General features: G+C 42.8%; 1 protein-coding gene across 2 annotated transcripts in view; it reads left to right on the top strand.

Moving 5' to 3' along the window:
- The first annotated feature begins 2,599 nt into the window (after nucleotides 1–2,599).
- Nucleotides 2,600–27,500, top strand: part of otud5a (OTU deubiquitinase 5a) — a 63,341-nt gene continuing 38,440 nt past the window's right edge. Inside the window, exons 1-2 of one of the 2 annotated variants that reach the window (XM_028583524.1) lie at nucleotides 2,600–3,555; nucleotides 14,759–14,849. In XM_028583524.1, coding sequence (XP_028439325.1) covers nucleotides 2,962–3,555; nucleotides 14,759–14,849 — 685 coding nt within the window. In that variant the 5' untranslated portion in view covers nucleotides 2,600–2,961. Of the gene's footprint in view, nucleotides 3,556–14,755; nucleotides 14,850–27,500 lie in introns of both variants that reach the window. The other variant, XM_028583523.1, reaches the window with a different exon arrangement.

Genomic DNA, 27,500 nt, shown 5'->3' with positions numbered 1-27,500 from the left:
AAAAAAAAAAAAATGCCCCATGTGATGTGTGTTTACCTGTCAGCTGACAGAGAGCAGCCAGGTAGAGCAGGAGGCGGAGCATGTTGGAGGAGGCCAGGGAGCCAACGGAGAGCTGCATGAGACACAGTCAAACGTGTTTGAGTGACGCTATAATCTGACGGTGACGTTAATGTCCCCAACAACCGCTGTCATTCCGTTCTTCCGTGTAAAACAGAAGAACTGCCACTATCTGTCCAATCGGACTAAAACTACTTTTGAACGTACACATGTTCCACCAAAACAAGTTCCTTCCCTAGGCTATTTTGCAGAGGCACCGTGGCTCCGTGGGGCACATAGACAGTATATATAAGAATGGACCAGCAGACCCCGTGTCTCTGGTCTGAGACCAGTGGAGGATATCAGAAGTCTCTTTCCCGGTGCTGGCTGAGTGTTACTGAGCAGCCTCCAACTGAGCTTGAAGACGTAGATGTGACGTGAGCAACGTGTCTGAAAGTGTGAAGTCTTCTGGTAGCTGTGAGAGAGAAATCTCAATCATTCCCAATCTCACAGAGACGGAGAGTGTAGGTATATGTAAGGAGATAACATAGACACAGGCTAATTACTGATCACTAACATGCTAGTTAACATTAGTAATTACTGATCACTAACATGCTAGTTAACATTAGTAATTAAACCTAAACAGCTAATGGAAGTCCAAACTGCCTGTGAGCTTCTCCTGTACTATACGGTAATTCCTCTACTGTGTGACAGTAAGTCTCGTGGTTATGACCCAATCGTTAGCCTATTGTTATAAAAGCGTCTGCTACGGAGCCATAACGTGAGCTACAAGGTAATGGAGCCTTTTATACATTGTCGTGTTTCTTTAGAAATAAACAACGGACAAATAGAGTCTTTAAACGCTTCAGATGTAAAGTTATTCTCTGTCAAAGTGACGTCAGAATGAATGGGAGTCAATGGGATGCTAACGGGAGGTGATGGCCAGGTAGCATCAAAATGCCACCATAGGAGGTTCGAGTTCTGAAGCGAAGCTTACGGTGCGTTCTTCTTGTCTTGTAATCACAACTAGTAGCTTGAGTGTGACGTCACATCAGTGTCAAAAAACAAAAAAACGCGGGGTTGTTGCGTTCTTTTTGTCACACAAATACTACGAGTCGGAGAAAAGATGGATTTTTGTAACATTTTTAGTAACATTTAGGATTCTATTCACCCAGTTATTGAGATATTACACAAATATATTTCACAGTTTGATACATGAAAATTAGGTTTTGATTAACGTTAACATTAGGCTACTGCTCTGGTTTCTGCTCCAGACTCGGCTTAAAGCCATTGTTGTTATATAGCAACCGAGCGTCTCTAGACAATTTCAGCTGCACAAGTTTCAAAATAACTAATCAGGCGGTATTTAACTCCTAATAAGACTGTAGAGACATGTCTATTTAACACTATGTTTAACCTAATAAGACTGTAGAGACATGTCTATAGGTAGTAGTATACAGCACTATGTTTAACTCCTAATAAGACTGTAGAGACATGTCTATAGGTAGTAGTATACAGCACTATGTTTAACTCCTAATAAGACTGTAGAGACATGTCTATAGGTAGCAGTATACAGCACTATGTTTAACTCCTAATAAGACTCTTTTTGCAACTTCCAGAAACTCTGGAAAACGACTCATAGATCGACTTCGGTGGACAAAAAGAACGCACCATTACCCCCTTGGTGTGGCACCCAACTTGATTGTTATTGGTTTAAAGAAATGGCAATAATGCAAAGCAGGTTTTTCTACCATCCCAGAATGCTGTGGACTAGTGCTGTGGAAGTGTGGACTAGCCAGAGCCTCCTCCGCAGCGTTGTGGAAAGTTAAAAGCAGTTTTTCCAGTTAAAACGTTGAGGTTTTTGGACTGAAACAAACATTGTGAAGGTGTCACGTTGGGCTCTGGGTAACTGTGACAAACATTTCTCACTACGGTCACTCTTTCTACACACCAAACAATCAATCTAATAATGCAGAAAATAGTCAGCAGATGAATCCAGGACGAAATAATCATTAGCCTAGATCTTTTATACTTTTAACATGCCAACTCCATTTTCCTGATGATACTTACTGAAGGAACATTTTCAAAGCAGGACACACACACATGCACACACACACTGTGAGACAGAAACATGACAGGAATCTGTGACAATATATATATATATATATATATATATATATATATATATATATATATATATATATATATTACTGACACCATTACTGTGATTGGATGTAAAACTTATGAAACACAAAGTGCTTAAATTATAAAACAATAACAAAGACAATAATGTCACAGACACACACACACACACACACACACACACACACACACACACACACACAGAAGGGTCAAAGTTCAGACTCATGTTTAAAGAACATTTTGTTAATAAATGTTAAAAAGCGAGAGGATTAAAAAAAAAGAGGATTCATGTTGATTGGGCTTTTTACTTGTAACCTTGTAACATAATATCTGTACGTTATGGTGTAAGAACTTTTTACTTCAGTAAAACAGAAAGTGTGAAATATTAAAAATAAAGATCCGGTAAACGGCCTGACGTGAAAATGCCGTCGCAACCAGGAAGTGACGTAGTGTCCCTCCGTCAGATTGTGTTGATGTTTTGTGGACTGGACGGCTGGAGAAGAGGGAAGAGGGAGACGCGTTTTGTTTTTGTTCAACTTAACCGTCGAAAAGGGACCGAGCTGTCGTTTCAGTGGCCCGTTTCGGTTCGTTAAGAGCCTAAGGTCGGTGATTGGAGCCCAACGGTCGGGCCGTTGGGCGAATACACCGAAGCATTTGATCTAGAAAGGGAGGACTCGTCACCCTCTGACCCCCTCCTTCACACACACACACACACACACACACATATACATATACACACACACACACACACACACACACACACACATATACACACTTACCACCATGACGATCCTCCCGAAGAAGAAGCCTAGCTCCGGGGTCGGAGTCTCGGACCACGCCGATGACAGCGACCGTCGGAGTGGCTCCGACCCGCACCAACACCCGCACCCGCACCCGCACGCAGGGCGAACCGGAGCCCGACCGAGGGCTTCACCTCCGCCGTGGTCCTACCAGCCCGCTCCGCCCTCCGCGAGGGACGACCGGCGGAGCATCGAGGCGAGCTCGCGGCCCCAGCAGGCCTCTCCGCCGCCCGTTGGCTCAGTTTCCCCGGTAGGGCCGGCGGACGGTCGGGACAGCAGCGGCGCCATGGTGGCCGGAACCCGCGGGGAGCTCGTAGTGTCGGCTGGTGTCGTCGGGTGCGGCGGAGGCATCGGCAGCTGTTGCTCCGGGCCCGGGCTGAGCAAGAGGCGGCGGCAAGCAGGTACCTGCTCCGGCGGGGTGGCGGCGGCGCTGGCCGGCGGAGGCCAGCCCGGGGTGACCGGACCGGGAGGAGTGGGCTCCAGCCAGGACACGGAGGAAGGAGCCGGGAACAATAGCGAGGACGAGTACGAGAACGCCGCCCGGCTGCAGTCCATGGACCCGGCTACAGTGGAGCAGGTAGGAAGCTAACGTTAGCTAAGATAAAATTAGCACGAAGCTATATGCTAATAATACAGACAGTGGAGCAGGTAGGGAACTAATGTTAGCTAAGATAACATTAGCATAACGCTAGAAGCTAAAAATACAGACAGTGGAGCAGGTAGGAAACTATTGTTAGCTAAGATAACATTAGCATAACGCTAGAAGCTAAAAATACAGACAGTGGAGCAGGTAGGAAACTATCGTTAGCTAAGATAACATTAGCATAACGCTAGAAGCTAATAATACCGACAGTGGAGCAAGTAGGGAACTAACGTTAGCTAAGATAACATTAGCATAACGCTAGAAGCTAAAAATAGAGACAGTGGAGCAGGTAGGAAACTAACGTTAGCTAAGGTAGCATTAGGATAAAGCCAGTAATACAGTGGAGCAGGTAGGAACCTAAGCTAAGATAACATTAACTCGGAGCTAGTGATACAGTGGAGCAGGTACGAAACTAACGTTAGCTAAAATAACATTAGCATAAAGCTAATGCTAATGTGGCTAATCACAACTGTTTTGATGTGCTAGCTCTCCTCACAGGACTCATAAACGTTTAATAATGTGACAGCAACATAAAAAAAACCATTGGCGTATTAGTTGTTTAAAAAAATAAAAATAAGTAAGCGAATAATACTTGCTACGTTTTAAATAAATAGGGAGTTGTTGTGTTTTAATGTGTTCCAAACTGAATATCTCCGAAATTAAAAAAAATGTTTATGGATTTGGCTGCCAGGTGTGATACCTGTGTTCACTTCAAACATGGTTTAGGTCAAAGGTTTAAAAGCACTGTTAATTAGATTATAGGTAAGGTAACCATAGCAACAGTGCAGATGCTTCAGGTGACCGACTTACTACAAGCACACTTTAGGGAGGGATGGATGGATGGATGGATGGATGGATGGATGGATGTACTTCATAGATCCCCAAGGGGAAATTAAAGGTCCCAGTAGCTTAAACAAATCACACACATACATCACAAACAGGATGATTAAATAACAAATCCACATGAATAATATGGACAATAAAAGAAAATATAAAAAATCCACATGGATGTACTGAGGGATGTATAAGCATGAGAGGCCTGCAGTGACCGGGCAGGGACTGATCCTGTGATTCAGTATGTATGGTGAGGTGCTCTATGAGTGTGTGTGTGTGTGTCATGGTGGTATAGTGCAAATAAGTCCAATAGTGCAAGGAAAAAGTCTAAAGACCAGCATTAAATATGGACAATATAAGAGAATAATATAGACATAGTAATATATAAACTATAGCCGTGCAACCATAACGTTTAAAAAGAGACCGCATTAAATATGGGCATTATAAGAATAATGTAGACAGTAGGATATACACATATCAACAGTCAATATTAGAGGACTGAAGTACTAATTCAAATTTATAATTCATCTACACCATTCTCCCGGTTCACACAGGGGACCATGAAGCGACGGTTGACTTTTGATGGATTAGGGTTAGTTTTTAGGGATTTTCAAGTGTTAATCGATCAGAAAAGAGTTTAGTGCCGCAGTATTTACCCTACGTTTAATTGGCCTTGGGTGATTGGTGCATACACACAAACAAACACCTAAAACTAGGGCTGCACGATATGAGGAAAATATGCAATAACGCTGTTGAATATTGCGATAACGATACAATAAACCGATATTAAAGTGTTCTCAGTTTCTGCTGGTTTCAGTTTTCAACAAGCTGCTTGTTGGATTTAAAACAAATGAATGGAAATTATTTCCAACTTTCTTTTATTGAACATTGAACTGAACATAAAAGGCAGCACTAAAGAAAGAATGACAGTTACATTTTAAAGTGCAGTTTTCTGCCGATATTTTCTTTCAACTAACACATGAAAATCTTTCGCGATGTGTTTATTGACAAGCAAAAAATTATATGTTGCGTGGCCAAGGGCGTAACTTTGGGGGCGTTGATATTTTTTTTTTTTTTTGGCTTTTTCTGCCTTTAATTTTGACAGGACAGCTAGGTGAAAAAGGGGGGAGGGGGAAGACATGCAGGAAATGGTCACAGGTCAGATTCAAACCCTGGACCTCTGCGTCGAGGCATAAACCTCTCAGTATATGTGCGCCCGTTCCACCCAGTGTTCCAACCCGGCCACTGAGATCTCCACTTTTGAGTAAAATTGAAATTCTGTGCGTCAAAAACTTAATTTCCTACATTCTGGTGTAATTGTCATATGGGTAGCACTGGTCAGTTTTTTTTTTAAAGATTATTTTTTAGAGCTTTTCCCTTTATTATAGTGACAGTGGATAGACAGGAGAGAGATGGGGGATGACACGCAGCAAAGGGCAGCAGGCTGGATTCGAACCTGTGCGGCTGCAGGACTCAGCCTGCATGGGGCGCACGCTCTTATTGGGTGAGCTAGACAGAGATGGCAAAAGTACTCACTTCTCGTACTCAAGTAGAAGTACAGATACTTGTGGTAAAAAATAATCTGCTAAAAGTAGAAGTACTGATTTTACTTCTTTACTTAAGTAAAAGTAACAAAATAAAGGCTTGGAAATTTACTTAAAGTATAAAAGTAAAAGTAGCCTTGCAAGTGACCTACAGTGCAAGCTGAGAAACTTCAGTGGACATGGAAAAAAGGCTTTTTAACTATATGCCATTGCCTACATTTTAAATGGATGTCTGCCAATAGGCCTAAAACATCACATATATGATTATTGTGACAGAGACTGGGACTCGAGGTTAATACGATTCTGACTGAGTAGCAAGATATGAATTCAGTTGTGATTATGTGAGAATTCACAGATCCATTTTCTCTTTTTTAATCTTCCCCATAACATTTAAAGGAATCTACATGTATGTGTGTGTGCTCAAATGTGACTTCTGGAAAGAAAATAAAAGATTAAATATGAATTACTAAACAGACATTCATGAAGAAGTTCCCCATACTTTAAGAGCTACGCAGCACATTGGCCAGAAGTCCTTCTTGATGCCTAACATCTCTCTGAGATAAGGCCAAGGATGATTGGGAATGTCTTGCTGCCTGTCTGCTGAATCTCTGGGATCTCTCATGTCTCCATCCATACTACTAGTGCTAACGGTACCACCATCATGCTGCAAGGATTTGCCAAAAATTAATGCCGCCGAATCTGTTGAGTCGTCTTGTAGTGGTGCGTCAAGTATATTATCAATTAGATTGAATTCGGTATTGATGACGTGAAAAATAATAACGGTAACTCCAGTGAAATGATTTGAAACTTGTTAACGAGGACTAGATTAGGACTGGATTTAAAGCTGATTCTGGTTTCCTCTTCGCCCCCCCAGGTGTGTCTGTTAAAACACGGACGGAGACAACTTCTCTCTTTTGATGCTTTAATAAGATCAAGCAACGTTTAACCTAGCTAACAGGTGAAGAACACAGACAACTAAATCACTAGCTAACTTACTTTAAGTTTGCCAGAACTATAGACCAATACAACAACAGGCTTACATTAACTGACAACAGAAGTTATCGACTTACAGTTCTCAACGCACACACACCATCTAACCGATTTATCCTCCGGACAGATTGGGTCTTTTTCTTTTCTCTCATTTGTCTCTCCGTGTGGCTCATGGGTGTGAGGCGCGTGTCCGCTCTATTTTCCGACATGCACTCACAATCACTCCTGATAGACGACCTGTTGTACAAAACTAAAGGAACGAGCACATTTTCTAAAATGTAAGGAGTAGAAAGTACCGATATTTTGTACAAAACTAAAGTAACAAGCCAATTTGGTAAAAAAAAAAAAAAAAAGGAGTAGAAATACCGATATTTGTGTTAAAATGTAAGGAGTAAAAGTAAAAAGTCGTCACTAAAATAAATAGTAAAGTAAAAATATCTGAAAAATCGACTTAAGTACAGTAACGAAGTATTTATACTCCATCTCTGGAGCTAGATGCCGCCCCGCACTGGTCAGTTTAGGTTTTTGGGGGGAGTTATAATCCCCGCCCACCCCCCCTTGTAAAATACGCATATGTGCGCAGCTCTATATAAAACATTAATAATAATTTATTGAGGTTGAGTTTTGATCGGGGTCCCCGCGTCAAAGCGACAATGTCTTAAATATAATTTCGATGTCCTGTGAAAATGAAGGCCTAAAAATGCCCCAAAAACGTATCTTTTAAAAAAGAAAAGATGATTTAGAACGTGATTTTTTTTATTTTTTTTTTATTATTATTATTATCGTTATCGAGGTAAAATGTGCAATTAATCGTTTTGATTTTCGGTCATAATGTGCCGCCCTATTTCCAAAAACTGAGAAGAATGAGCATCACATGTCAGTCAGTCTGACATTTACAGTCCCCTCCAACCGTATTGGAACGGCTTTTTGTTGTTCACTGAAGACATTTGGGTTTGAGTTCAGAATTGTAGCTTTTATTTCCTGGTATTTGCATCTAACCGCCCATCCATCACCAAACTGTTGCATTCTTCATTCGTGATGCTATTCCAAGCTTTCACCGCAACTTCTTTCAGTTCTTGTTTGTTTCGGGGGGGGGCTCTCCCTTCAGTCTCCTCTTCAGGGGGTGAAATGCATGCTCTATATTGCATCGTTCTTCAACGCATTTTAAACCAAGGACCCCTAAACTGAAAGAGAGACAGAGCAGGGGACCCCTTACTACATCACAAACATTTTATTAAATTGTATAAAAATTAGATTGCATGATAAATTGGGCCTACAATAACATGTAAAGCGGCCTAAAGCCGTTATACATACATTTTTTTTTTCTTTCCATAGAATACTACACTCTTAAAATAATACTTGCTGGCATGATTTTGTAACTCATGTTTTAATGTAAAACATACATGTGACGGAGCGAATCCTTTGGGATGAACTGTATCTGTGGAGTCTACCTTAGTGACTACCTTACCTATACAAATAGGCTGATTTATATTTACTAATAATATGTTGGATTCATGTAAACACATTTTAATTTTCTTGGAAACTTTCACAACATTAACAACAATTTGGTGGCCCCCCCTGCAGTAACTCTGAGGACCCCCTAGTGGTCCTGGACTAGGGATGGCGAAAAACTAAAAATGTTCTTGACCGGTCACCGAGCCTCATTAACCGGTTGAAACCGGTTAACCGTTTAGTTTAAAATATGCTACGCTATTTGAAAACAGCCATTTCAAGCCGCGCCTGCAATTTCTCAACTCTGTCGCATCTCTCTCACACACACACACACACACACACACACACACACACACACACACACACACACACACACACACACACACACACACACACACACACACACACACACACACACACACACACACACACACACACACACACACACACACACACACACACACACACACACACACACACACACACACACACACACACACACACACACACACACACACACACACACACACACACACACACACACACCACACACACACACATACATACACAGCCCAGGCGCGTTTTTAAATCCCCTACAGCCTTGAAACAAGTCCCGCAAATGCAGAGGAGCTTGTATGTAATCGGAGGACAAATGGCTCCTTAGTTTCGAAATAGTTTGGGTACAAGCCAGGCGATCGCGTTTAAAATAAAGTGGTTTGTCTAGCGTTAGAAACTCATTAGAAACATTGCCGCGGCTCATTTGAGAAAATGACAGCTCCGAAGAGACGCCGCTTTAGTTTGAGTGTAGTGCTAACAATAATAAAGAAAGATGATCATCATCACCTTATCTGTTACCACTGAAATGCAGATGTAATGTGTTTCCAAATATGAGCCCATCTTATGCAGAATATTGCCTAATAGACTGCAACAGGATACAACCAATGGATAAAACAGGCACCTTCAGAATGCTAAAACAGGCGATCAGGCCTAACAAAATAAATTGTTTGGTTCCGGTTTCCGACCGACCCGGTCAATTAATGTGCGACCCAAATTTATTTTATGAGCTTGGGGAAGAAATGATACTAATTAAACAAATACACAAATAAAAAGGTTAAGGCGAACTATAATTACATTTTTGTACAGCACTCTTGCAATGCAAGATGCCCGTTTTTCGGCGCCTTCAACCAGCCCTCACCGGCCAGCTACAGCGCTACTGCGCCGCCGGGGAGCTTCAACACGTTAAACAGGGCCGATGAAACCACTCACGAACTACATGTTGTGTTTAATGTCGTTCAAGAGGATGGCAACGTAGCAAGCAAACTCGATCAAATGAAAGGTAGACCCCCTTTAGAGTGCTCTAACGTTACAGCAAGTCCCTGGGGCTCAGTGGAGGGGGCTAACAGCAGTGAAGCTAATGACAACTTCACAACACAATTCATTTGGATACAAGCGTTGCATTATGGAAGATAGACGGGATTCTGAACAGCGATGCATGCACACGCACGCACGCACGCGGTGTGTGCGTTACTTCACGCAGCACATGTAACTGGCTGGAAACGATAGCTACAGCTTATACATTATTTACTTCCGCTGGCGCAGATGAACTAACGGTACACTCGTTAACTGTAAGAAGCCTACAATAAACCCTCCATGAATAAAGAGTCAATATTTATCAAAACCCACCTACCTGTTCTACAGGCAAATTTAAACATGTAGAAAGCGATATTTCAGTCTGCTCTTCATGCGCTGTCCACTCTTGTTCACCGCGCTGTGCAAACCGAGCTCTACTCTGCAAATAGCGACTTTACAAACAAGCTAAAATGAAAGATGTCAGTTTGTAGTCTGTTTCTTAGTTTGCAACGAATCTTGATTTTTGGACAAACTCTTGTAAACGTAGCTGCTGTCTAAACGAACCATCCTCTCCGCTGGAGCGGTAAACCTGTGGCTGTATTATAAGACCAAAACAAATACACGTGGCTACTTAATATGCACATGAATTACATGTTTTCAATTTATTAAGCGACAACTGTACATGTAGTAACAGGTAGGCTATGTTATGAAAATATTGAGTATCCATCGCTACTGTAAAGGCAAAAAAAATCCTGCTTATCCTTTGCTGCCACTGGGAAAATAAAAAAATAAATAAAATAAATTCCCTATCGACCCATGACCTCAACAGACAACAAACCGGAACCAAAAATTTTTTTTTTATGTCTTATGAAAATTTTTACGTGAAGGATTATTTCACTTCACAGAAAAAAAAAAAAATATTGGAATGAGATGGCTAACTGTAGTAGCGTTTTATTCCAATATCTATAACTGCCTAATTTAGAGATCACTTTTTTTTTTTTTTTTTTTTTTTTAAAACAATAATTTTGACCCGTTAATGTTGAAACGGTCAACCACCGGTCAAACGGTCATCGGTTAACATCCCTATCCCGGACCCCCCTGTTGAAGATCTCTGATCTGTTAGGTTAAGGTCAGGTGATTGACTTGGCCAGTCTAAAACCTTCCACTTTTTTCCCCCTGATGAAGTCCTTTGTCTTGTCGGCAGTGTGCTTTGGGTCATTGTCCTGATGCATGACCAACTTCCTCCCGATTTAGTTTCAATGCATTTTCTGCGTAAATTGGCAGACAAAATTTTTCTGTACACTTCCGAATTCATTCTGCTGCTACCATCATCAGTTACATCATCAATGCATATGAACGAGCCTGTTCCAGAAGCAGCCATGCATGCCCAGGCCATGACACTACCTCCGCCATGCTTCACAGATGGTCTCATCCGTCCATAAGATTGTGTTTCAGACCTTTTTTGCTGCTATTCCAATCTGGCCTTCCGATTCTTACCGCTGATGAGTGGTTAGCATCTTGTGGTACGGCCTCTATATTTCTGCTCTCAGAGTCTTCTTCCTACAGTGGATTGGGATTGGAGGTCATTGGTGATGTCACTTACTGATGTTTTGGGGTTTTCTTCACAGAAAGATTATTTTCTTTTTTTTTTTATTCATCCCAAACAAATGGGAAATTTTAAAGTGTTGCAGCAGCAAAATATCAGACACACAGCACACATACAGAATATACATGAAATACTAGGATACAATGTACATGAAATAATAATAATAGGATAGAATATAAGAAAAAAATGACTGAACTTAAGGACCAAAAAGTGACACAGTAAAAACACACAAAATACACACACACACATTAGGAGCTGCTGCAACATGCTACCGCACGACGCAGCGCCATTTTGCATTAATTAAACGGAGCTTCGAGGCAAATCATTTTGCATCGAGGATTTTTAGTAATCGAATTATTCGAGTTACTCGAGGTAATCGTTTCAGCCCTACTGGAAACTGATATGATGTAGTTGCCATCGGTGTTCACCGTAGAAACACAAAATATTTAGGCGAGGCAGCTTTATTTGTGCAGCACATTTCAGCAACAATTAAGTACAGTATCAAAAACAGAATGATTTCTTAGCGCACTCTTTTAACTGCTTGGCTTTCATGTCTTCAGCTGTCCTATCAAAATAAAGGCCGAAAAAGATTTTATAACGATTAATCGTGCAGGCCTAGTGACAAGGCAGATATTAAAAGGTCCATTTCTGGATTTTATGACTCTCAGATCGCTCAAACAAAGATTGAGTTTTCAGAGGAGAATCGGTTATTTTAAACTCAGCCCTGTTGCTGACTAGGGCTGAACGATTTTGGAAAATAATCAAATTGTGATTTTTCTATTTTTTTTTTTTTTACCAATATTGCGATTTAATATTTTAAGCTCTTTGTCTTCTGTATTATTCAACAAAGATCAGCAATACATCAAAATAATATCAACAACACAAGATTAGATAGATTAAACACAGACTGTTCTTTCCTGGAGGCCAGGCCTGGATGTGATGATGAAATCAGGTGATGCATGAATTTATAAGAATATGAATGAATTCCTATTTTGTTTCTGTCGAGCCTGAGGTCATCGTACAACGGCGTTGTAGAGTTGGCGTGCAAAGTTGATGCTCTCTCTGCGGAGACTGCTTTGCTCTCGCGACTTGCGTGACCGAAATCGCAGCCTTTGCGACTTAGGAAATTGCGTTTTAACATATTGCGATATTATTGCAAACGCGAATAATCGTTCAGCCCAACTGCTGACATCTATGGACTAAAACGTGTATTGGTTGTTTGAGAAAATAAGAAAAGAAGTGTTTTCTTTAGGATTCTTTTTAGCAGTGGGGGCAGGTCAAGACCTACAGACTAATACAAGACCTACAGACTAATACAGGAACTATAGACTGATACAGGACCTATAGACTAATACAGGACCTATAGACTGATACAGGACCTATAGACTGATACAAGACCTATAGACTGATACAGGACCTATAGACTGATACAGGACCTATAGACTAATACAGGACCTATAGACTGATACAAGACCTATAGACTGATACAAGACCTATAGACTGATACAAGACCTATAGACTGATACAGGACCTATAGACTGATACAGGACCTATAGACTGATACAGGACCTATAGACTGATACAGGACCTATAGACTGATACAGGACCTATAGACTGATACAGGACCTATAGACTAATACAGGACCTATAGACTAATACAGGACCTATAGACTAATACAAGACCTGTAGACTGATACAGGACCTATAGACTAATACAGGACCTATAGACTAATACAGGACCTATAGACTGATACAAGACCTATAGACTGATACAGGACCTATAGACTGATACAGGACCTATAGACTGATACAAGACCTGTAGACTGATACAGGACCTATAAATTAATACAGGACCTATAGACTAATACAGGACCTATAGACTGATACAGGACCTATAGACTGATACAAGACCTACAGACTGATACAGGACCTATAGACTAATACAGGACCTATAGACTAATACAAGACCTATAGACTAATACAGGACCTATAGACTAATACAGGACCTATAGACTAATACAAGACCTATAGACTAATACAGGACCTATAGACTAATACAAGACCTATAGACTAATACAAGACCTATAGACTAATACAGGACCTATAGACTAATACAAGACCTATAGACTAATACAGGACCTATAGACTAATACAAGACCTATAGACTAATACAGGACCTATAGACTAATACAAGACCTGTAGACTGATACAGGACCTATAGACTGATACAAGACCTATAGACTAATACAGGACCTATAGACTGATACAGGACCTATAGACTGATACAGGACCTATAGACTGATACAGGACCTATAGACTGATACAGGACCTATAGACTGATACAGGACCTATAGACTGATACAGGACCTATAGACTAATACAGGACCTATAGACTAATACAAGACCTGTAGACTGATACAGGACCTATAGACTAATACAGGACCTATAGACTGATACAGGACCTATAGACTGATACAGGACCTATAGACTGATACAAGACCTGTAGACTGATACAGGACCTATAAATTAATACAGGACCTATAGACTAATACAGGACCTATAGACTGATACAGGACCTATAGACTGATACAAGACCTACAGACTGATACAGGACCTATAGACTAATACAAGACCTATAGACTAATACAGGACCTATAGACTAATACAAGACCTATAGACTAATACAGGACCTATAGACTAATACAAGACCTATAGACTAATACAGGACCTATAGACTAATACAAGACCTGTAGACTGATACAGGACCTATAGACTAATACAGGACCTAAGGACTAATACAAGACCTAAGGACTAATACAGGACCTATAGACTGATACAGGACCTATAGACTGATACAGGACCTATAGACTGATACAGGACCTATAGACTGATACAGGACCTATAGACTGATACAGGACCTATAGACTGATACAAGACCTATAGACTGATACAAGACCTATAGACTGATACAGGATCTACAGACTGATACAGGACCTATAGACCGATACAGGACCTACAGACTGATACTGGACCTACAGACTGATACAGGACCTACAGACTGATACAGGACCTATAGACTGATATGGGACCTATAGACTGATACAGGACCTATAGACTAATCTCTTTACAAAATGTGATGTTTTTCTATAACAATTTGACATCATCTTGGACCATTATTATGATCATATCTGTATCTTAAACGTTGGAAAGTGCTGCACTTAACCCATCTCTAACGTGTGTGTGTGTGTGTCTCTGTCTGTGTGTGTGTCTCTGTCTGTCTGTGTGTGTGTGTGTGTGTGTGTGTGTGTGTGTGTGTGTGTGTGTGTGTGTGTGTCTCTGTCTGTGTGTGTTTGTTTAGCAGGAGCATTGGTTTGAAAAAGCTCTGGGGGAAAAGAAAGGCTTCGTCATCAAGAAGATGAAGGAGGACGGAGCGTGTCTGTTCAGAGCCGTGGGTGAGTTTGTCACACACACACACACACACACACACACACACACACACACACACACACACACACACACACACCTCTACCTTGTTATACCCTCAGGTGTCTGTCTGCAGTTCTTCTCATCACCAGCAGGTGTCAGTGTTGCAGCAGTTTTTCCAGCTGCTCCTTCCTGGTTAACGGTGGTGTGTTTTAATGTGTGTGTGTGTGTGTGTGTGTGTGTGTGTGTGTGTGTGTGTGTGTGTGTGTGTGTGTGTGTGTGTGTGTGTGTGTGTGTGTGTGTGTGTGTGTGTGTGTGTGTGTGTGTGTGTGTGTGTGTGTGTGTGTGTGTGTGTGTGTGTGTGTGTGTGTGTCTAAGATATTTAGTACAACAGGCTCTCTAAATCTGTGGTCATCGGCCCGTACCGCCGATGGTGCGAGCCACACGTCTCAGTTCTGTGTCGATGCGTTGGTCAGCTGATCCGAGGGTCTCACGTCTGACCGACTGTTTTTGGTTCTCAGTTGACTTCTGATTCTGCTCGCTTCTGTTTTCAGACGCCGCTTTCTCCGCTTCACGCCACATTTCACAGAAATCATGTGTGTGCTTTCACACAAACACACACTAACACACACACTAGCACACACACGCATGCATGCACACACTCTTAACACACACGCTCACATGCATGCACACACACACGCATGCGTGCACGCACACTCTAACACACGCACATGCACGCACACAGACACACGCACTCTAACACACACACAGACACACGCACTCTAACACACACACACACGCACGCACACAGACACACGCATGCGCGCACACTCACGCACTCTAACACACACACACTCACACACACTAACACACTAACACAGACACACTAACACAGACACACACACACTAACACATACACACACACTAACACATACACACACACTAACACAGACACACACACACTAACACAGACACACACACACTAACACAGACACACACACACACTAACACAGACACACACACACTAACACAGACACACACACACTAACACAGACACACACACTAACACAGACACACACACACTAACACAGACACACACTAACACAGACACACACTAACACAGACACACACTAACACAGACACACACTAACACAGACACACACACTAACACAGACACACACACTAACACAGACACACACACACTAACACAGACACACACACACTAACACAGACACACACACTAACACACACACACTAACACAGACACACACACTAACACACACACACACACACACACACACACACACACACACACTAACACATACATACACACACACTAACACACACACTAACACAGACACACACACACTAACACAGACACACACACACACACTAACACAGACACACACACACTAACACAGACACACTAACACAGACACACTAACACAGACACACACTAACACAGACACACACACACAAACACAGACACACACACACAAACACAGACACACACACACTAACACAGACACACACACACTAACACAGACACAGACACACACACACTAACACAGACACACACACACTAACATAGACACACACACACACTAACACAGACACACACACACTAACACAGACACACACACTAACACAGACACACTAACACAGACACACACACACTAACACATACACACACACTAACACATACACACACACTAACACACACACACACACTAACACAGACACACACACACTAACACAGACACACACACACACACACACACACACACTAACACATACACACACACACACACTACACACACACACACTAACACATACACACACTAACACAGACACAGACACACTAACACACACACACTAACACACACACACACTAACACAGACACACACACTAACACACACACACACACACTAACACCTGCCTACCTGAAACAGAAAGTGGACAGCAAGGTGAGAAACCCGTTCTGAGACCCCATCTGTCAGCGCCGATGCTGTGAACCACACACCACATTGGTCAGCTCATCCGAGGGGCTTTTATTTATCTGAAGAGGTAAGAGCTGTTCCCACCGTGAGAGAGGGGAACATTTATCTGAAGAGGTAGGAGATGTTCCCACCGTGACAGAGGGGAACATTTATCTGAAGAGGTAGGAGATGTTCCCACCGTGACAGAGGGAACATTTATCTGAAGAGGTAGGAGATGTTCCCACCGTGACAGAGGGGAACATTTATCTGAAGAGGTAGGAGATGTTCCCACCGTGACAGAGGGGAACATTTATCTGAAGAGGTAGGAGATGTTCCCACCGTGAGAGATGAGAACATTTATCTGAAGAGGTAGGAGATGTTCCCACCGTGAGAGATGGGAACATTTATCTGAAGAGGTAGGAGAGAGGGGAACATTTATCTGAAGAGGTAGGAGATGTTCTCACCGTGAGAGAGGGGAACATTTATCTGAAGAGGTAGGAAATGTTCTCACCGTGAGAGAGGGGAACATTTATCTGAAGAGGTAGGAGATGTTCCCACCGTGAGAGAGGGGAACATTTATCTGAAGAGGTAGGAGATGTTCTCACCGTGAGAGATGAGAACATTTATCTGAAGAGGTAGGAGATGTTCTCACCGTGAGAGAGGGGAACATTTATCTGCAGAGGTAGGAGATGTTCTCACCGTGAGAGAGGGGAACATTTATCTGAAGAGGTAGGAGATGTTCCCACCGTGAGAGAGGGGAACATTTATCTGAAGAGGTAGGAGATGTTCCCACCGTGAGAGGGAACATTTATCTGAAGTTGTTCCCACCGTGAGAGAGGGGAACATTTATCTGAAGAGGTAGGAGATGTTCCCACCGTGAGAGAGGGAACATTTATCTGAAGAGGTAGGAGATGTTCCCACCGTGAGAGGGAACATTTATCTGAAGAGGTGGAGATGTTCCCACCGTGAGAGGGGAACATTTATCTGAACATTTTCCCATCTGAGAGAGGGAACATTTATCTGAAGAGGTAGGAGATGTTCCCACCGTGAGAGAGGGGAACATTTATCTGAAGAGGTAGGAGATGTTCCCACCGTGAGAGAGGGGAACATTTATCTGAAGAGGTAGGAGATGTTCCCACCGAGATGTTCATTTATCTGAAGTAGAGATGTTCCCACCGGAGAGAACATTTATCTGAAGAGGTAGGAGATGTTCCCACCGTGAGAGAGGGGAACATTTATCTGAAGAGGTAGGAGATGTTCCCACCGTGAGAGAGGGAACATTTATCTGAAGAGGTAGGAGATGTTCCCACCGTGAGAGGGGGAACATTTATCTGAAGAGGTAGGAGATGTTCCCACCGTGAGAGAGGGAACATTTATCTGAAGAGGTAGGAGATGTTCCCACCGTGAGAGAGGGAACATTTATCTGAAGAGGTAGGAGATGTTCCCATTTATTTATCTGAAGAGGTAGGAGATGTTCCCACCGTGAGAGAGGGGAACATTTATCTGAAGAGGTAGGAGATGTTCCCACCGTGAGAGAGGGAACATTTATCTGAAGAGGTAGGAGATGTTCCCACCGTGAGAGAGGGAACATTTATCTGAAGAGGTAGGAGATGTTCCCACCGTGAGAGGAACATTTATCTGGAACATTTATCTGAAGAGGTAGGAGATGTTCCCACCGTGAGAGAGGGGAACATTTATCTGAAGAGGTAGGAGATGTTCCCACCGTGAGAGAGGGGGAACATTTATCTGAAGAGGTAGGAGATGTTCCCACCGTGAGAGAGGGGAACATTTATCTGAAGAGGTAGGAGATGTTCCCACCGTGAGAGAGGGGAACATTTATCTGAAGAGGTAGGAGATGTTCCCACCGTGAGAGAGGAAGAGGTAGAAACATTTATCTGAAGTAGGAGATGTTCCCACCGTGAGAGGGGGAACATTTATCTGAAGAGGAGATGTTCCCACAGGAGATGTTCCCTGAAGAGGTAGGAGAGAGGAGAGAACATTTATCTGAAGAGGTAGGAGATGTTCCCACCGTGAGAGAGGGAACATTTATCTGAAGAGGTAGGAGATGTTCCCACCGTGAGAGGGGGAACATTTATCTGAAGAGGTAGGAGATGTTCCCACCGTGAGAGAGGGAACTGATTTATCTGAAGAGGAGGTAGGAGATGTTCCCACCGTGAGAGAGGGGACATTTATCTGAAGAGGTAGGAGATGTTCCCACCGTGAGAGAGGGAACATTTATCTGAAGAGGTAGGAGATGTTCCCACCGTGAGAGGGGGAACATTTATCTGAAGAGGTAGGAGATGTTCCCAGAGAGGAACATTTATCTGAAGAGGTAGGAGATGTTCTCACCGTGAGAGAACATTTATCTGAAGAGGTAGGAGATGTTCCCACCGTGAGAGAGGGGGACATTTATCTGAAGAGGTAGGAGATGTTCCCACCGTGAGAGAGGGAACATTTATCTGAAGAGGTAGGAGATGTTCTCACCGTGAGAGAGGGGAACATTTATCTGAAGAGGTAGGAGATGTTCCCACCGTGAGAGAGGGAACATTTATCTGAAGAGGTAGGAGATGTTCCCACCGTGAGAGAGGGAACATTTATCTGAAGAGGTAGGAGATGTTCCCACCGTGAGAGAGGGGAACATTTATCTGAAGAGGTAGGAGATGTTCCCACCGTGAGAGAGGGAACATTTATCTGAAGAGGTAGGAGATGTTCCCACCGTGAGAGAGGGAACATTTATCTGAAGAGGTAGGAGATGTTCCCACCGTGAGAGAGGGAACATTTATCTGAAGAGGTAGGAGATGTTCCCACCGTGAGAGAGAGGGAACATTTATCTGAAGAGGTAGGAGATGTTCCCCACCGTGAGAGAGGGGAACATTTATCTGAAGAGGTAGGAGATGTTCCCACCGTGAGAGGGGGAACATTTATCTGAAGAGGTAGGAGATGTTCCCACCGTGAGAGGAACATTTATCTGAAGAGGTATGTTCCCACCGTGAGAGAGGGAAACATTTATCTGAAGAGGTAGGAGATGTTCCCACCGTGAGGAGATTTATCTGTTCTTCACCGTGAGAGAGGGGAACATTTATCTGAAGAGGTAGGAGATGTTCCCACCGTGAGAGGGGAACATTTATCTGAAGAGGTAGGAGATGTTCCCACCGTGAGAGAGATTTATCTGAAGAGGTAGGAGATGTTCCCACCGTGAGAGGGGGACATTTATCTGAAGAGGTAGGAGATGTTCCCACCGTGAGAGAGGGAACATTTATCTGAAGAGGTAGGAGATGTTCCCACCGTGAGAGAGGGGAACATTTATCTGAAGAGGTAGGAGATGTTCCCACCGTGAGAGAGGGAACATTTTTATCTGAAGAGGTAGGAGATGTTCCACCGTGAGAGAGGGAACATTTATCTGAAGAGGTAGGAGATGTTCCCACCGTGAGAGAGGGGAACATTTATCTGAAGAGGTAGGAGATGTTCCCACCGTGAGAGAGGGGAACATTTATCTGAAGAGGTAGGAGATGTTCCCACCGTGAGAGAGGGAACATTTATCTGAAGAGGTAGGAGATGTTCCCACCGTGAGAGAGGGGAACATTTATCTGAAGAGGTAGGAGATGTTCCCACATTTATCTGAAGTGAGAGAGGGAACATTTATCTGAAGAGGTAGGAGATGTTCCCACCGTGAGAGAGGGAACATTTATCTGAAGAGGTAGGAGATGTTCCCACCGTGAGAGAGGGGAACATTTATCTGAAGAGATGTTCCCACCGTGAGAGGGGAACATTTATCTGAAGAGGGGGAGATGTTCCCACCGTGAGAGAGGGAACATTTATCTGAAGAGGTAGGAGATGTTCCCACCGTGAGAGGGGGAACATTTATCTGAAGAGGTGTTCCCAGGAGATGTTCCCACCGTGAGAGAGGGGAAAGAGGTATTTATCTGAAGAGGTAGGAGATGTTCCCACCGTGAGAGAGGGAACATTTATCTGAAGAGGTAGGAGATGTTCCACCGTGAGAGAGGGGAACATTTATCTGAAGAGGTAGGAGATGTTCCCACCGTGAGAGAGGGAACATTTATCTGAAGAGGTAGGAGATGTTCCCACCGTGAGAGAGGGACATTTATCTGAAGAGGTAGGAGATGTTCCCCCGTGACCATTTATCTGAAGAGGTGAGATGTTCCCAGGGAACATTTATCTGAAGAGGTAGGAGATGTTCCCACCGTGAGAGAGGGGAACATTTATCTGAAGAGGTAGGAGATGTTCCCACCGTGAGAGAGGGGAACATTTATCTGAAGAGGTAGGAGATGTTCCCACCGTGAGAGAGGGAACATTTATCTGAAGAGGTAGGAGATGTTCCCACCGTGAGAGAGGGGAACATTTATCTGAAGAGGTAGGAGATGTTCCCACCGTTTAGAGAGGGGAACATTTATCTGAAGAGGTAGGAGATGTTCCCACCGTGAGAGAGGGAACATTTATCTGAAGAGGTAGGAGATGTTCCCACCGTGAGAGAGGGGAACATTTATCTGAAGAGGTAGGAGATGTTCCCACCGTGAGAGAGGGGAACATTTATCTGAAGAGGAAGGAGATGTTCTCACCGTGAGAGAGGGGAACACTGCATCCTGCCTGTGCGTTGAATCAATTTCCCAAACCATCCACCAGCTTTTTAGACCCATGTCCTTCTTTCCCGACAAACTTTAGCTTCACTTCATTTAAAGGCGCTGACACACCGAGCCGATAATCGGCCGTCGGACAGTCTGGCGAGGTCGGTGACTCGAGTCAAGTCACGGTATCTGTACCGGTATCGCTATAGAATATTCTGGAACGATTCCCAGCCCTACTCACTGCACTGATGATGGTTTGTTTATGTCTTTTTATTACAACCTGAGTCTGTAGATGACTGTGTGCTGCTACTGCTGCTGTGACACTGCACAGACAGCAGAGGGCGCTCTGTGTGTGTGTGTGTGTGTGTGTGTGTGTGTGTGTGTGTGTGTGTGTGTGTGTGTGTGTGTGTGTGTGTGTGTTGGGAAGGTATGTGGAGATGTGGCTCCCAGTGAAAGGTGAGTGTTCTCTGTGTCTGCCTTTAAGACCCCATCCGTTCTTTAGAGTCCAGCTTGTGTTTCGGGTGACTCAAACACACCGAGACTTCCTTCAGTCTTCTTGTGAAATCTGCCCCTCTTGCGTGTTTTTTTTTACCCAGAATGCTTTGGGAGCTGACCTTCAAGTGTGTGTGTGTGTGTGTGTGTGACTGTTATGTCATCAACTCGTTCAGGTGATGAATGAACAGTTTGCATCTTTAACATGTCTTTGATTTAGGGCACGTTGAGACAGGGTTTCGCACTTGAAGGCAGCTTCACTTCCCAGAGAAAGGAAAGAGAGAAAGGAAAGAGACGGAGGGACTGAGGAAACAGTCAGCTGTTCCCCAAACTCCCGGCCACTTCACAGCTTGTGTTTGGTGTGTTTAAAACTTTCTCGTGGCAGCAATAGAGGCAGTGATGTTTCCTCTACGGGACTCTTACACCGCTCTTCTTCATGTTTATTAGGTTTGTTTGTGTGTGTATGCACCTCTCACCAAGGCCAATTCCACGTAGGGTTAGATTCTCAAAACATACCGACAAGTCTGACCACCGGTCACATGACTGGCTGACATAACTAAACAGATCCAGGCCTAAATAGTACAAGTTCTACAAGTACACTTCCTGCATTCAAAACCTTCAACTCAATGCTAGCACACCGTTTTATTTCCATCATGCCATCTGTTTTATTAGGATTATTGTTGGGTAAATGTATTCCATTTTAGATCTGGAGGTTTCCGAGCGCACTTGAAGGCAGCGTCATTTCCCGGAGAAAGAGAGAAAGGGAAGAGAAGGAGGGACTGAGGAAACAGTCAGCTGTTCCCCAAACTCCCGGCCAGTTCACAGCTTGTGTTTGGTGTTTTTAAAAACGTTCTCGTGGCAGCAATAGAGGCAGCAATGTTTCCTACACTCCGACATGTCTGATCCACGCTCACATGACTCGCCACTGCAGCGGGACGCAGGGCTGCATTTCGTAGAATGTAAATATTCATTAGTTCCAGCGCTGGTTTTTGGAGCTTCGTGGGAAGTTTGTAGCAAAAAACATATTTTCCTTTTTAGTGAGTTGCAGCCATTTATTGGATGTTGTCCTGGGCCTTTTATTTTCTGCTTTTTGACAATATTACATTTTGGTCAAAATCACCTTTTGGGAGCGAATATCAAAGTGATATATCATTGGAAAATAGACAACCCAATCTGTCGATATACATGGAAGGCAGCAGTCCTTTTACTTAAAAAAAAAAAAAAAGTTTTATTTACGTTTTCAAAAACTTTGATCCCTTTCTGCACTTCAGCGTGTGGTCAGAAGAGAACAAGTTTGCAATATGCAACACCTGCAAGGAGACAGTAGGGCGTGGAGGGACCACACCAAAAACCCCAAATCACATTGTTTTAGTGTGATATTAGATGTGAAAAGAAGGAAATGGTTCCCTACATTGACCTTTTTAGATGTGTGTGTGATTGTCCCACACCAGGAGTAATTCATATAGTTCTATTTTATAGTGATCCATTATCTGTTCAACACATGTTCTATTGATGAAAAGATAGAAAATACATATTTGTAGGGCTGTCCTCGACTAAAGAAATTCTTAGTCGACTAACACTTATAGGATTTTGTCGACTAATTGATTAGTTGATTTAATTGACAGAGCTGTGAGCTTTGAGAGGTGGTTAAGACTAGAAAAGCACAATATAAATGTAGTTAATTAACCATCTGTAAAACTGAGTTTCTCCACAATTAATCCTGCAAAAGCACCACTTTAAATCTTGTGTTTACCATAAATGTGCTCAGAAGTTTCTTGGAAATAAGTAATTAAGCATGAATAAGCATAAAAAATGACTAATCGACTAAAGAAATCTTAGCCGACTAAGACCAAAACGACCGATTAGTCGACTAATCGACTAAGAGGTGGCAGCCCTAAAAAGAAGGAAATGGTTCTAACGTTGCTCTTTTTAGATGCGTGTGAATGTCCCACACTAGGAGTCATTTATATATTTCTATTTTATAGAGATCCATTATCTGTTCAACAACATGTTCTATTGAAGAAAAGATAGAAAATACATATTTGTGTGTGCTGTAAAGTGGTTAGAAAAGATGAAGTCGGAATCGGCTAAAATCGGTATCGGCCGGCCTAACTCAAAGAAAGTCAGAAATCCGAATCGGCCTAGAAAGTTGTAATCGGTGCATCTCTAGTTTCTTGGAACAGCCTGAACCGGCCCGTCTCAGCTGGACTCGGAGCCAATCTTTGGTCTGAACCGGGCCCTTTTGGGGCCTCGCTGTCCGTCGGACGACAGATTGTTGAGATGTGATGTCTGTGTGTGTTGGTGAGAGCGCTGGACAGACAGACAGACGGGTCTTCAGGTTTCACCTTCAGCCGGGAAAGAGAAACAACCGAAACCTCACGTCTGACCGACTGTTTTTGGTTCTCAGTTGACTTCTGATTCTGCTCACTTCTGTTTTCAGAGGCCGCTTTCTCCGCTCCACGCCACATTTCACAGAAATCATGTGTGTGCTTTCCCACGCATGCGCGCGCACACACACACACACAGACACACACACACACACACACACACACACACACACACACACACAGACACACACACACACATACACGAATGCATGCACACACACAAGCAACGCACACACACACACACACACACACACACACACACACACACACACAGACACACAGACACACACAGCCACACACATACACGAATGCATGCACACACACAAGCAAGCGAACGCACACACACACACACACACACACACACACACACACACACACACACACACACACTAACACCTGCCTACCTGAAACAGAAAGTGGACAGCAAGGTGTGAAAACCGTTTTCAGACATCAAACACTAAACAAAGTCCAGGGGTGGGGGTGGGGGGTGTGTGTGTGTGTGTGTGTGTGTGTGTGTGTGGCTTGTTTTACTATATTCGTGGGGTCTAAAAACTGGGGAATACAGTATACTTGTGGGGTCCCGAAAGCTTTGTGGGGCCAAAATGCTGGACCCAGCGAGTTTAAAGGGCTGTTTGAGGGTTAAGACTTGGTTTTAGGATTAGGGATAGAATTAGGTTATGGTTAGGGTGAGGGTAAGGGTTAAGGTTAGGCATTTAGTTGTGATGGTTAAGGTTAGGGTAAGGGTTAAGGTTAGGCATTTAGTTGTGATGGTTAAGGTGAGGGTAAGGGTTAAGGTTAGGCATTTAGTTGTGATGGTTAAGGTTAGGGTAAGGGGCTAGGGGATGCATTATGTCAATGACGGTCCCCACAAATATAGTGAAACACAATTGTGTGTGTGTGTTGAACGGTATGTACAACAGTTAAAGTAGCTCTAACATTGATGCTTCAGTTTATCTATCTAATAATGTAACATTACATTAACAGATATCAGTCACAGATGGAGACTCTTTACTCTTTACTGCACTACATGGAGCTGAGAATACTAATGTACAGAGCTGCAAAAATGAATCCATTAGTTGTCAACAATTAAATTAATCGCCATCTACATGGATAATCAGTTTGTCAACTTTTAATTAAGAAAACTTAAGGTAAACTTCTCTGATTCCAGCGTGTTAAATGTGAATGAATATTGTTCTAGTGTTTTCTCTCCTCTGTGACAGGAAACTGCATATCTTTGAGTAGGGGACAAAGTGAGACATTTGAGGACGTCATCTTGGGCTTTTTGGGGAAACTCTGATCCACATTTTTCAAAATGTTCTGACATTTTAGAGTCCAAACAACTCATCCATTCGCGCAGAAAGTAATCGAAAGATTAATCGACAAATGTCAACAGTTAGTTCCCCCTCTACTGCTGTACTTTTACGTAAGTAGGATTCTGAATGCAGGACTTTTACTTTCAACGGACTATGTTTACATTGTTGTATATTTCATACTTCTACTAAGTGACCTGAGTGCTTGTTCCACTGCATGTCCACACATCTGGGTGTGTTTGTTTTTGTCGGGTCACATTCCTACTGCGTGACGAAACCTTTCCGACTTGTCAGAGGTGAAAGATGTGCTCAGATCTTTGACTTCCCTAAAAGTAGTTAATACCTCAGTGCAGACCATGCTCTGTTACAGATTGAGATTAAAAAAAAGTACTTGATTGGGACGCCCAGATAGCTCAGTTCAGTCCTTCCAAAAAAAAGAGTTTTTTTGTGATTGTTGCGGGGGCAAAAATCCTTGATTATGCGGTTTTCTTAAAAAATGCGATGGAATATGCGGGATATTTATGCGATGAAATTGAAATTAGGAAGAAAAGAAAACGCCCGCACACTGTCTAACTTGAAAACATATACTGTATACAGTACAGGCCAAAAGTTTGGACACACCTTCTCATTCAATGAGTTTCCTTTATTTTCATGACTATTTACATTGTAGATTCTCATTGAAGGCATCAAAACTATGAATGAACACATATGGAATTATGTACTTAACAAAAAAGTGTGAAATAACTGAAAACATGTCTTATATTTTAGATTCTTCAAAGTAGCCACCCTTTGCTTTTTTTGATAACTCTGCAAACCCTTGGTGTTCTCTCAATGAGCTTCATGAGGTAGTCACCTGAAATGGTTTTACCTTCACAGGTGTGCTTTGTCAGGGTTCATTAGTGGAATTATTTCCCTTATTAATAAAAAAGCAAAGGGTGGCTACTTTGAAGAATCTAAAATATAAGACATGTTTTCAGTTAATTCACACTTTTTTGTTAAGTACATAATTCCATATGTGTTCATTCATAGTTTTGATGCCTTCAGTGAGAATCTACAATGTAAATAGTCATGAAAATAAAAAGGAAACACATTGAATGAGAAGGTGTGTCCAAACTTTTGGCCTGTACTGTATATAAAGTTTAATTGTAGGCATTTTGGTACAGTCAGTCAGTCAATCAATCAAACTTTATTTATAGAGCACTTTTAATACATGTAAAAGTGCTTTACAGTTAAAAGCAAGTGGCCCCTCTGCATCCCCAGACACCCACAGACGAACACCCACCACCAACATCCACACACACCCTCTCTCATACACACAATAAAGCTAACATGTGGCTGAGCACGGAAAAGCTAAGTTAAAAAGATGGGTCTTGAGCCTACTCTTAAAAATCAGAACATCCTCTGCAGCCCTGAGGTCCTCCAGCAGGCTGTTCCACAGATGCCTCTCCGCGAGCGTGTGTCCGGACTTTGTGAAAAATCAAAAGGCCGGTACCAGAGGACCTCAGGGTCCGCGAAGGCTCATCGGGTAAAAGCAGTTCCGAAAGATAAGAAGGCCCAAGACCATTTAAGGGATTTAAAAACCAGCAGAAAGAACCTTAAAATCAATCCTGAAACACACAGGGAGCCAATGCAATGATTTTAAAACCGGCATAATGTGTGCCTGCCTTCTGGTCCTCGTCAGCACACGAGTGGCTGAGTTCTGTAACGGTTGGGGAGGGGACTAGACCATCTTGCCTGAACAAGTTGCCTACTATTAAACTTTATATATTTTCTGCAAGTCAGACGATCAGCGTGAGACATCTCACCTACAATACAACATCCTGCTCCCTTTTGGATTGAATCATCTTTCTGGACACACTTCATATGTTTTAGCCTCACTTCTGCTGAAAGCTGTGATTTAAATGTGTGATGATGAGCAGAGCAGCCTG

This window comes from Perca flavescens, chromosome 7 (assembly GCF_004354835.1).
Source record: "Perca flavescens isolate YP-PL-M2 chromosome 7, PFLA_1.0, whole genome shotgun sequence".
NCBI lineage: Eukaryota > Metazoa > Chordata > Actinopteri > Perciformes > Percidae > Perca > Perca flavescens.
The sequence above is the reverse complement of the archived record's forward strand: the minus strand, read 5'-3'. Positions and strand labels throughout refer to the sequence as shown.